At 35.0% G+C, this 13,504-nt stretch overlaps 1 protein-coding gene across 6 annotated transcripts in view; it reads right to left on the bottom strand.

The window, feature by feature from the left end:
* Positions 1-13,504, bottom strand: part of MCTP2 (multiple C2 and transmembrane domain containing 2) — a 241,253-nt gene that overhangs the window by 88,706 nt on the left and 139,043 nt on the right. For all 6 annotated transcript variants that reach the window (XM_055326554.1, XM_055326553.1, XM_055326557.1 and 3 more), the window contains one exon: positions 11,224-11,326. In XM_055326554.1, the coding sequence (XP_055182529.1) occupies positions 11,224-11,326 (103 nt within the window). The remainder of the gene's footprint in view (positions 1-11,223; positions 11,327-13,504) is intronic.

Genomic DNA, 13,504 nt, shown 5'->3' with positions numbered 1-13,504 from the left:
TACATTCATTTTTTAGGAAATATTTTTTAATCAGCATATAACATAAGTTGATTATGTGGAATAGGGAACAAAATTGTTTTCTCATCTCAAACTCTCTTTAAAGTATTATCATTATTATGCTTAATCAGAATCAATATGCATAAAATCCATCAACTGGTTTAGGGAGGGAAGATACATATTTAAGAGCAAAATCCAAACTAAAGAGTCATATTTATCCCTCAGCTTGACCCACTTGTGAAAAAGTGGAAAGTATCTGGGTATAAACAAGCATGCTGCTAATCAAACACCTTTCTTTCCATGCAAAGGGGGAAATACCTCAATGTGACAACATCACAATACAACAGTTGGTCCTAGCTGATGCATATATACAAAATGACTCTCTAATAAAATGAGAAGAGGACAGACATGTGGCTGGGTAAGAGGAAAATAAATACTCTTTACTTGGTAGTAATTCACATTCATATCCCTACTTGGAAGCAGGCCTGCTTCCAATGGCATGAATTACAAACAAACCCAAATGGCAACGGAAATGAAAATGCCCACAAGGTTATTATTTGCCCTGACTATAAAGTCAACCACCTGCCAGGGGAGATGACACTGAACTCATTACCCTGACCCTTACCATTTATATCCACTTCTTCTCCCTTTTGAGGCCATCCATCCCACCCAAAACCCAGCTCTGAACCTTGGAAATGGCAGGAAACTTTGGTGGACCCAGCATTTATCAATTCCTCTCTCTAAAATATAAGCTATCTTACAAAAATAATAAATATATATATTACTTTTATATATATACTATGTATTCTATATATTATATATATTCTTATATATAAGAATTATGTAAAATTTACAAAAATGGTTTAAAAAGTTTTTACAATATTATATTTTTTAAAACAAGTAAACACACAGCTCTAGTTTTTAATGTACATTTGTATTTACTTATGAAAATAGGATTGTAGTGTATTAGATAAAATTTGGGACTCCAGAGGCAGATGAACTGAGTTTAAATTCTGACTCTGCCTCAGATTGGCTGAATAACTTTGGACAAGTTACATAACTCCCTCTGTTTGTCAGTTTCCTAATCTGTGAAGTGTGAGTAAAAAATTATACATATCTCAGAGGTTGCTATGAAAAAATCAGCAGAAAGCAGTAGAGTGACAAGTAGAAACTGCTCGTTAAATAATATCTATTCTTAGTCTTATATTCATTTATATACTTATTAATCACTTGTCTTTTAAATTAAAAAAAAGCCATAGGAAATATCCCCAATGTAATAACCAATTCTTGTACATAATTCAGAGTAATCCTTCACCTCATGAAGATTCTATAATTAACCAATCCATTGTAAATCACTGTCTCCAATTTTTAACTGTAAACACTGTGATTTTATATATAGCTACCTCTATGCATCCATGATGCATTCCCAAAAATATATTCCTAGAGATGGAATTGCCGAGTCATAGGATATGCCTGTTCTTGTGGTTTTGGCCAAGTACTGCTAGTTAGCCCTCTTAAAATGCAATATTAATTTCTAGTCCTAGCCTCGGTGAATAAGCCTATCCATTTCCTTGCAACCTTGCCAACTGCAGGCATTTTTATTTAATATACAGCAATTTCAAAGGAAGAAAATGGCCTCAGGTTTTTTTAATATGTGCTTTTTCTTTTTTCCAACTAATGAGACTGCACATTGTCTTTCCCATGTTTATTAGTGGTGGGCCATGGTAGGACTGGGAAGCCAGACTTAGATTCAATTCCCATTTCTGGCATTTAGCATCTGTGTGGCCATGGGTAATTACTGTATCTCTCCAAGGCTCAGTTGCCTCTCTGAAACAGATACCTAGAATATAAATGCTCAGAGATATGTGTAGATTAAATTTTAATCCATTTTATCAAAGTGCCTTCTACGAGGCTTGTATCAAGTCATGTTCCCTCCAACAGCACAGAGAGTCCTTTGTCTACTTTTAATCATCACTAGTAATGAAGAAATCTACCATATCTGTTAATCCAATTGCTTCAATTAATTTGATCATTAAGTTACTACAGCAAGGGTGATGACGATGGTGGATTACATTGTAAGTGGGTACTAAGTGCTACTGTACTCACTTCACATTGCTCAAAGCATTTAAATTCTTGCCGCAGCCTCCAAGTTAGACATTATATTTATCTTCATTTCATCAAGGAAGAAATGGAGACAGGTTAAGGAACTTGTCAAAAATCACACAGCCAATGATGAGACAAGACTGGGGGCCAACCCAGGTGGTCTGGCTCCATCTTCTGCACTTTTAAGGACCATGATCCTTACTGAATAAAGCGTGAGCCATTTAGATGTTTATTAGTTATTTGAATTTCCACCTGTTTGAATTAACTTTTTTTGCTAAATTGACTTGTCTCTTCCTTTTGGCTTAAAAAACAAAAACCTTCTATGTTAGAGATATCATTCATTTGTTTCTACATTGCAAGTTTTAATTTACAATAGCAATTTTTGTTTTCACCATATTGACATCTTCAGATTTTTTTCCTTTATCATTCCTGTTTTCAGGTTAACATAGGACTTCCTCATTATTTTAACAGTTTTATTTATGAAGTTTGTTCCAAGTGTTTGACCTTTAATTCATGGCAAAACAGTTACTGTGTTCAATGTAACACATTGATGCATTTTTCCCTGATGAGTAAGCAACTGGCTTTCCCAGAATCGCTCATAGTCATCACTTCATTTATCCTTTTCCTCAGTGACTTCATGTTTCAAATTTATTATATATATAAAGTGATTTCCAATCATTTCAGGTTTTTTTCAAGTCTTTTACTACGGTTCTAGAACTTCCTCACATAGGACTTAAGCATTATAATTGTTTTGGTTTCCTGCTGTTAAATTCTTGATGCTTTCTGTTTTTAAAATGTTTTCCTATTGGGTAAGGCCATTGATTATTTTTTTCTTAATTTTGACTTTGCTTACATTTCACTGACCTTTTTTAATTTCAAGATGCAGTTCATTAATTTTGTTTCTATGTAGATGATAGTTGACATCAGATAGAGAATATTGTTTTCTTCATTAAAATATAAATTCTTATAGTTTTACATTGGTTGGGTCTGACATAAAAAGCTTTAATTTGTAAGCATAGAAGTTCATTAAATTCAAAATCTCTCTGTTCAACAGTAAGTCTGATGTCTGTGATGCTTCTGATAGATCTCCATCATGGTAAGGCAGTACTCATCAATTACTAATTTATTAGACTAATTTTTTCCATAATAAGGAACAGATGTTAAATTTTATCAAATGCCCCTTTCAAATCTATTGAGATTGCCAAGTTTTGTTCTCTTAATATATTAATAATATAAATTACACAATTAGGTTTCTTAATGTGCTTTCATGGTCTTCCTAATGGTCTTCCATGAAAGGTATATGATTTCCTTTTTTGTTAAATCTGAGTTTTTGATATCAGAATTCTTCTAAGCTCAATGAATAAACTCACAAATTTTCTTTTATGTCCTTAATACATTTCAGTAATGTAAGAATTGCCTGTGCCTTTAAGATTTTGAAAAACTTGCTCATTAAACAATTTGAATCTGTTATTTTCTTATTTGGAAGAGAAGACGTAGGAAGAAAAGGGTGAAATTATTTGATGATTTTTTCTGATATTTTCATAAATAATTATTTCATTAAAGAATGCATTCAGTATCTGATACTCACATTTCTCTAACTATATTTTAAACATAATTTTTCTTGCTATTTTTACACATTAATTTTTCCAGATGGGGAACTTTATTATATTCATAGTAATCTGGAAGATTTTATACCTCTATAACACTCAATTTTTTTCAAGATATATCCCTATAGTGACTCAAGTTGTCTTCCATGCTCTTCAGTAAAATTTAGTTATGTTCTTCATAGCGATCCCCGTATTTCTTATTTCCTTATTTTTATTAATATACACTTTATTTTTCATTAGCCTTGTAACTGGCTTCTCCATTTTATTGGGTTTTGGAGAAACAAATACTTGGATTTATCATATCAACTGTTTACATATTTTCTACATTTTTGTTCTTTTTTTAATTTTCATAAACTCCTTTTACTACTTTTATTTACTTTATCTTTTGTTGTGATGCTTAATTGATATTCAACCTTCGTTGTTTAATTATAAAAGCATTCAAGGTAAGGATTTCCTCTGAATAATACTTCTGGCCCTTATCCATAGCTTTATGTATAGTGTTTCATTGCTAATTTCTAAAAAGTCTGTAACTGTAGTTTTGGTATCTACATTAGCTCCTTGGGACTTTTTTTTTTTTTCCACCTGGTGTTTTGATATTTGTTTCATTTTCGTTACTAATTTATGTTCGCCCAACACTGTGATCATAATTTAGTTTCTGCCTTTTTGGAATCTATTGAGACATTTTGTGAGCCCACATGATTAGTATTCAAGCACATTAGACAGGTATTTGAACAGAATATCTTACATATTTATGTGTGTACACACACACTACGTTAGATCAAGCTTATTGCTTAGTCTCTAAAATTTGAGCATCTCTGCTTTAATATGCCTAAACTTCATCTAAGAACTTGTTGAAAAAGGAACATTCCAGGGTCTCATCCCCAGAAATTTAGTAGCTGTAAGACAGTATGCACAAACTTTATGAACATTCACTTCATGGAACTTGGACTTTCAAACATTTGGGCCTTCAAGAAACATCACTTTACAGCCTTATTTTTTTCTGATATTTCCAAAGCTGCATAGATAATATAATCATGTTTCTAAGTTGATTATTTTTTCTTGTATTTCAAATATTTTTAACATATATATATATATATATACACACACACATACACACACACTTCTCTGGGAAAGTATTCACATAAAGATTAATGTCTGCTCTAAGTTTTATTGGTAATGAAATCATTTTGGGGCCATAAAATAACGTGTCCTCTGTATGTTTCTGACTTACCACTTATTTACATCTATGCATTACACTTTTGCCCATCCATTTCTGCTTTGCCACAATTGAGGCATTCTGAAGAAGCAGCAGCTAGATTTTACTCTTTTACTCAATGTAAGAGGTTTTTCTGTTTACTAGAAAAGTTTCACCCACTCAGCATTTACCCTCATGTGGGGTATGCTTGGATTTAATACTTGCTATTTTCTCATCCCAAGACATTAGAGGAATTCCATGAGGCATTCTTTCTCCCTTAGCCTGTCCGTCCTAACCAAATCCCATCCACCTTGTATATTACATAGGGTTTGTGATCATTCCAGCATGTTAAAGGCACCCTTTCCTAGTTTTCAGGGCCAATTGACAAATCTGCCTCATTTACATTTTTAAAATGTATTTCAAAGGACATATTGGAAGAGGATTAGGAAGGAAGGAGAGTTGAATATGTTTTAGCCATTTTTAAATTTTTAGGTGGCCATACATCCATAAATCTTAATGTAATGTAAAATATAAATATTCTTTATTTTAATGGCCAAAACCTTCAGCATCAACTTAAAAAAAATGACTGTGTAACTGTGTCCATTACAATATACAAAACCTATCATAGGTGAAATGAACAAATATTTAATTGGAAATGCAAATGAAGATGTGTATGGACATTTATTTGGACATTATAAACAAGCAATTATAGAAAATTTGTCCCATAAAACTAATTAGGTGAAGCTGTTACTAGAACAGCTAGTTCCCCTGCATGTGGAAATGTAGAGAATGCTAAGGGCTACAGAAAGCCTGTGCTTCTGATCATGAATTCACTTGCACGTGTTGGCATGGTTTAAGAGGTCTCAAGTTTGCATCAAAATGTAGGACCTCCTCAGATTACAGATGATTTTTTTTCTTAGATATTAGGAGACAACAATAAACAGAAAGATTTTTTTCCCTGTTTTATAGAAAGATGATTTTTAAAGTCTTCCTTGATGGGTCCATTCCAGAATTTCTGAGATGATAAACATATGTCTGAATAGAAAGAAACATCCTGGAGGAGAAGAACTCAGACTGAGTTTCAGGACAAAATTAGAATCCTCACCTGAGAACAGAAATATTTAAATAAATCTAATGGGATTGGATAATAATTAAGAGATAGTGTCTATGCTGGAAATATTTTAAAACTCTAAAATGTGTTTACTGTTTTCCAATGCACATTTGCTGTTATTGATTAGAAAATATTTGGAGTAACATGAAAATGGGCAAATATTAGAAGTCTTCAGATGATAATCCATGCCAGTTACATTTCTACTGTTTTTAATCATGAGTAACAAGTTTTACATATCTATATAACCATTTAAAAGTCAATTGTTTTATTAAAAAACTTGAACAGAAATGAAATACATGGAAGGATGACCTGTATTATGTAAGCATATGTACATGCTTTGAACAAATCACTGCATTAACAGATACACTGATTTTAGAACACAGATTTTAAGTGAGCCAATAGTCAGCCAGCACATTCACCCTGATTAAAAGATACAGTGAATTCAGAACAGGCTTTTTATTTAACAGGCTGAAATGCACTTAGCACATTATCATTTTGAGAGAGATTAAAAGTTGAAGTACATTCAATATTTTATGCTGAGACATTTTGAAATGTAGTTTGCATTTTCTCTGAAAGTGTAAATCAAGTTTTCATTTATGACTTGATTAAAGAAAATGTATTCTCACAAAAATTATTCATAATCTTCTCCCAGAAACACAATTTTTGTTTTTAGACAGAAAAGAAGGCATTATTGAATACTATTTCATATCATATAAAGGTAACAGTGAAGCATCCGCTATTCCGTCTTTATAATTCTCTCTCATATTAAAAAAGTAGAGAAATAAGGCCTTCTTGCAAGAGGTACAAAACAAGAAATCTAAGGGTTCTCTCTTGGATGCTTATTCTGGAATTTCAACCATTTCCTCCAGGAAAAGCCTCCCTCCCTCTCTAACTTGCTCCATACTGGAGCCAAAACTTTCTTTCTAGTCAACTGCTCTGATATCTCCATCCCCAGGGTGAAGGCCTTCAGCTTCTCCCTGCTAACAGAGTAAGATCCAACCTCCTTCAACCTTTCTTGGACTGGTCCTCCATCCTCCTCTCCAGCCTTACCTCTCTCCCTGAGCACCAGACACCAAGGCCCCTGTTTGTTTCCAGAAGGTGGCCTTTTTCTTATTCTCTGCTTCTGCTCTACTCTCTGGTTGGAATGGCCTTCTCTCTACCTCATCCATTAGTCATCAACACCAGGTTCCTTCTAGGACAGCTCAAATTCGCCACTTCCTAAAGTCTTCCTAAAATTAAATCCCTTCCTCTTGGCTCTATGTTTTCTTGTTCCTTTAATTTAGCATTTAATATTTCAGATTAAGCACAGAGAACAAACTGGTGATTGGTGGGGGGAGAGGGATGTCAAAGTGGGTAAAGAGGAGTGGGAGGTCATGGCTTCCAGTTACAGAAGGAATAAATCATGGTGATGAAATGTAGGGCATAGGGATTATAGTCAATGGTATTGTAACACTGTTGTCTGGTGACAGGTGGTAGCTACATCTGTGAGCACAGCATAACGTACAGAATTGTTGCATCACCACTCTGTACACTCATACAACATTCTTTGTCAACTATACTTCAAGAAAGAAGGAAAAAAAAAAAGCATTCCAGTGTTATATGCTCACTCCACAGGCATCACTCAAGATATGCAAGCCTTCAACCCCATGTCCTACCTGTCCACATTCCATTGCACTGAGACCAGTGGTTGCAGGAGGCACATCTAGGTTCTTGCTTTTGCCCTGATACCTACCAAACAGGTGCTAACCATGGCAAAAGAATATCCTCTTAGGAGCCCAGGCTCAGACATGAGACTACCTACTTGAAATCTAGCCTCAACTACTTACCAGCAGCAAGATCTTTTTGTGCCTTGGTTTCCTCTTTTGTAAATAGCCATAATAATAATGTATGCTGCATGAAGTCTTCAGAGAATTAATGATTTCACATATATATGCACAGGACAGGCTGGTTAGTTAAGCATGATGCAATAGATAGTAATAAAGAAAAATAGATCTAAATAGATGTGAATACATACTCTGTAAACCACAAATTAGAATTACTCAAAAGCTGAATGATTAGTGAACTAATGAACAATTGATAATTTTGCTTGTTATAGATACTAAGGGTTATAGCATTTTTTTCTATCATATTTATATCTGCGCTTTAGGTAGAGAAATAAGTTATTTGGAAAGTATATGTAGCAGGTGGACCACTGAATATCAGGAAGAGCCAAAATAGATCTTCTGCAAGATTGGATCACTTGCCCAATTTATGGGTCAAACAATTGGAAATGAGTCTGAACTGAAATGGCCACACTGAAGAACAGATGCTCTAATATATTCAGCTCAACATTCCCAGGCCCCTAAGCTCCTAATGAGAATGTGGCTCAGGCCACGCTGCCTCTACACTCTATGTCGTAGAGAATTGTCTGATCTGGGTTTATTTCTCAGTGTGCCACAGCCGTTTTATGTTAGAAACAGAGTATAAACCAAATCAAGCACTCTGCCTTGAAATTTCTTTGTGGTTTCTCATCAACACTAAGAAAGAGCCAAAGTCCTTCAAACTTTTAGACTGTCAGAATCTTAGACCTCTCTTGTACCACTCTGTCCCTGTGTCCTTTCTTGTTCTGCATTCCTGATTCTCCCTCAGGCAGGCTACTCCTTTCCATCTATACTGTCCACCCTGATATTTCTGGGACTGGACAGTCAGGGTACCGCCTTCGAGCCTTTGAACTTAGAAGACTTCCTGTTTAGAAGAATTTCCCTGGATATCCACATGGTTTTCTTTCTCACCTCCTGAAGTTCTCATTCAAATGCCCCCTGAAGTGAGGTCCTCTTTGTCCAGCCCATGGGAAACTGCATACCTTCCCCAGGCATATTCCTGGAATCCCCTTCCCCTGCTTTGCTTTCTCCATGGCATTTTTCAGCATCTAACAGGCTGTCTTGCTTTTTGATTTTTTCTCTGTGTGTTCTGTATACTGACTCCTACAACCTAAATGTAATTTCCAAGAGAGAAGATACCTTCAGCACAGTCACTGTTAGAGCATTACTGCCTAAACAACGAACAACACCTGGCACAAACTGGACACTTGATAAATAGTCCTCAAACAAATGACTGTAGAGATTGTGTGTAGCTAATCAGCAACCAGAATAAAGTTAAGGAGGTCAAGGAGCTCCTTGCATTTAAACGAAGGTTTTCATAAATCATTCCACCTTGCAACTTGAAAGATACAGTTTGAAAGCTGCATTAACTTAGGTCAGTGGTTCTCCACTGGAAGTGATTCTGCCCCTCCTCAGAACATTTGGCAATGTCTGCAGACATCTCTGACTGTCACAACAGTGATGGGTGGATGCGTCCTCCTGATATCTAGTGGGTAGAGGTCAGGGAGGCTGCTAAATATCCTACCATGCACTGGACAGCCCCCTACAACAATGCGTGATCCATCCAAAAATGTCAATCATGGTAAGGTTGAGAAACCCACACCTGATTTAGTCAGAGGTAATTTCTTAGATCTAACTCAAGAGCATGGAGTCTTTATATATTATAAGGGAAGAAGGGAGGGAAGTAAGTGGGTCAATTTGTTGGTATTACAGAATACCAATTACACAAAAACTTTCATTTGTAAAACAGAAGGAGGTTAAAAATGACACCAATAATGGTCACCCAGCAAGGAATAAAATTTGTTACCACGGATTTATCTATGTAAACAGGAGAAGAGGGGCACCTGGGTGGCTCAGTTGGTTAAGCATTGGACTTGTGATTTTGGTTTATATCATGATCTCAGGATCATCAGATGTATCCCTATGTTGGGCCTGCACTCAGCGAGGAGTCTACTTGAGATTCTCTCTCTCTCTCTCTCCCTGTCCCTCTCCCTCTGTATGCAACCCCCCCACTCTCTCTTTCTCTCTTAAAAATAATCTTAAAAAAAAGCACAAAAAAACAAGACAAGAAATGGCTCTGTCCTACTCAAAAAAAAAAAATTGAAGATAAAAGGAAACTGAATTATAAAGGAGGGTCTTTGCTTCTTGTCCTTTAAACCTCTCTTAAAATTGTGTTCCATGCTTTTTTTTTTTTACATGTATTCTTTCAGGAATAACTGATAAAGTTATAACAAGAAAAAATGGAGAAAAATCCCAAATTGCCATCTCTTCCCTAAGAGTTGGCATGGTCTGTTGTGAATGGCTATGAGTATTCAGCAGGAGCCAAATCTACAAGGGAGAAGCTCTTCTAATCCTTCTCTTAGAGGAAAATCAGGGATAGGAGAACCTGGGCAAACAGTAACCAGGCAATCAAAACCCATAGAGATTCTGAAGGATGCAGTGTTTCTCCCACAGTAAGCATCACATGAGCTAATCTAATCATGGTTAGATCACAGAACTCTCCTGCTATAAAAATGCGCTAACAGCTCTGGAGAATTAAGTATTTGGGAAGAAATAAATAAAGCCTTATTGACTGATAAAACCATGACATCTCTACAACAAAACATATTAATGGCTAGATGAAAAACTGAAATTCTCTCTCTAGAAGAGTCCATTTGGTACAGACACTAATGTACAATCAATAGGTGAATTCAGATCCCAGTTTTCCCCCTTTATCCATGTAAAGGCATGGTGTGGTACTTTCTCCTTTGACATTATAGAGTATTTTTTCATTTAGCTCTTAGCTCACTCGGGTATGTTATTTTTTTTAACTAGACCTCAGAAATCACACTCTTTCCAAGAGAAGCTTCTGCTCTCTTCCACAAAGCATTCTTTGATACCAAAAGCAAACCTTCCTACTACAAAGACAAACAGAACTTTTGAGAAAATGGTCTTCAGTAGAGCTGAGGACAACTCTGTAGTTACCAGCAATTAATCTTTGAAGAAATGGGCAGTAAGGAGGTAGTAAAGAAATATGTGTATGTTTTTCATTAACAAATGGAAAATCAGTCATAGATCTGTTCCTTGAAACCAAAGAGAAACTCCCATCTTAAGATGGAAAGATTGAGAATGAACTGAAAGACTAGTCAAAATGTTTTCCTTGGTTAAACCAATATTCTACTAAATAGAGCAAACTGTTACTTTATATCTGAAACTGCTGAAAATACTGGAAAGGTATAAAGAATAAAATAACTATTTCCTCCTAGAGCTGGGAGGATCTTTTCCCCAGACTGACAAAGAACACCTCTAGCCCACAGAAACTTGTCAACTGTAAAATGACTTATGAAGTGGGTATTAACTACGGTAACTTACGGACAGCAAGGGAATGGCAACTTTTCCAAGAAAATCAGGAGGTTTATCTCCATCTTCATCAAACACTGTCACTTCCAAAACATCATGGATATCTTTAATAGGACTGAAATGAGAAACGTACCATGTATTATATACAAAAACACACAAGTGGAGTCTGTTCCATGAAGATCTGAAAACACGGTTTCACTAATTAAGCCTGAGAGTCCTTAGAGTATAAAACTATCATTTAATTAAATTCCAAAAATTAAATCAAACTGAACTGTATTCCCAAACCTTCCATCATAGAAGATTCAGACATCCATATGAAAAAAAAGTCAACTTTTTTACTATGACATTTTCCATGTATACATGCACTCAAGGGTAGGACTATTAAAGAAACAGGAGGATAAAAATATGAGACAGAATGAGGAGGGTAAAAAGACAGTGATTTCAAATAGACAATAAGATTGTCTTTACATTAATGAAAAAAAATTAATGGAGAATTCCCTTTTTAAAAAAAGGTGGTCAAAATCACTATTTGCTGAGATCCATAGAAAGCTTATCATTGAAATACAAAATATGAAAAATCACGTGCATATTTAGAAACTTTTTTTTTATGTTGACCAGAAACCATATATCACCTATAATGAAAAATGGAGCCATGGTCATCAGCAATGTATTGAGCAAACAAGAAATTCTTTCATGTGGCAATTTGCACACCTGTTTAGGTGAGTTAGTCCACTTCTCAGATCTTTGGGAACTTTCTTTCATCAGTGTTTTATAGGTTTCAGAGTGCAGGTCTTTTACCTCTTTGGTTAAGTTGTTCCTAGGTATTTTATTATTTTGGTATAATTATAAATGGAATTATTTTATTAATTATATCTTTTTACTGCTTCATTATAATGAATAGAAATGTACCAGATTTCTGAATAATAATTTTATATCTTGCTGAACTGAACTCATTATTGCTTCTAGTAGCTTTTTGGTGGAGGAATTTTTAGGGATTTCTATATTCTGTCATCTGCAAATAGTGAAAGCTTTACTTCTTCCTAATTTGGATGCCTTTTATTTCTTTTTCTTGTCTGATTGCTGTAGCTAGGAATTCTCGTACTATGTTGAATAAAAGTGGTGAGCGTGTACATCCTTGTCTTTTTCCTGTCCTTAGGTGAAAAGCTCTCATTTTTTTCCCCACTGAATAGGATGCTAGCTCTGGGTTTTTCAAATGTGGCCTTATTTATGTTGAAGTATGTTTCCTCTAAACCTGCTTTGTTGAAGGTTTTATCATGACTGGATATAGTATTTAGTCAAATTTAGTCAAATTTTTTTCTGCAACTTTTGAAATGATCATATGCCTTTTATCCTTTTATCACACTGATTTGCAAATATTGAACCATCCTTGCATCTTGGGAGTACACCCCACTTGATTGTGGTGAATGATTTTTTTTTTTTTTAATGTATTGTTGGATTCCATTTCCTAATATGTTGTTGAAGAGTTTTGCACCTATGTTCATCAGAGGCATTGACTTGTAGTTCTCTTTTTTGGTGTGGATCTGATTTTGGTATCAGGGTAAAGCCAGCCTCATAGAACGAATTTGGGAGTTTTCTTTCCTCTTCTATTTTTTGGAAAAGTTTTAGAAGAATATGCATTTTTTTAATTTGATTAAGCTTTTATTTTTTTAATTTTTTTTAATTTTTAATTTTTAAATTTATTTTTTATTGGTGTTCAATTTGCCAACATATAGAATAACACCCAGTGCTCATCCCATCAAGTGCCCACCTCAGTGCCCGTCACCCAGTCACCCCCACCCCCCGCCCACCTCCCCTTCCACCACCCCTAGTTCATTTCCCAGAGTTAGGAGTTTTTCATGTTCTGTCTCCCTTTCTTATATTTCCCACTCATTTTTTCTCCTTTCCCCTTTATTCCCTTTCACTATTTTTTATATTTCCCATATAAATGAGACCATATAATGTTTGTCCTTGTCTGATAAGAATACATATTAACTCTTCTTAAGTATTTGGTAGAATTCATCTGTGAAAACACATGGTATTGGACTTCTGTTTGTTGGGAATTTTTGATTACTGATTCAATTTCAATCCTTGGGAATCATCAACGCTATTCAAAGTATATTCTTTTAGTTACAAGTACAGCATTTCTTCAGTGTTGTGAGGGCAGGAAACCACCATTTGACCCAGATCGAAAGGTACCCCCACTTGATGGCCAGGTACCTGAGAATCTGAAACATACTATGAAATATATCCAGCCTCCTAAATTCCTGAGTTTGAAAGAGTGGATAGGGCATTG

The sequence above is a fragment of the Nyctereutes procyonoides genome, unplaced genomic scaffold, assembly GCF_905146905.1.
Source record: "Nyctereutes procyonoides isolate TBG_1078 unplaced genomic scaffold, NYPRO_anot_genome, whole genome shotgun sequence".
Taxonomy (NCBI): Eukaryota; Metazoa; Chordata; class Mammalia; order Carnivora; family Canidae; genus Nyctereutes; species Nyctereutes procyonoides.
Note: the sequence above shows the minus strand (reverse complement) of the source record. Positions and strands in the feature narration are given on the sequence as shown.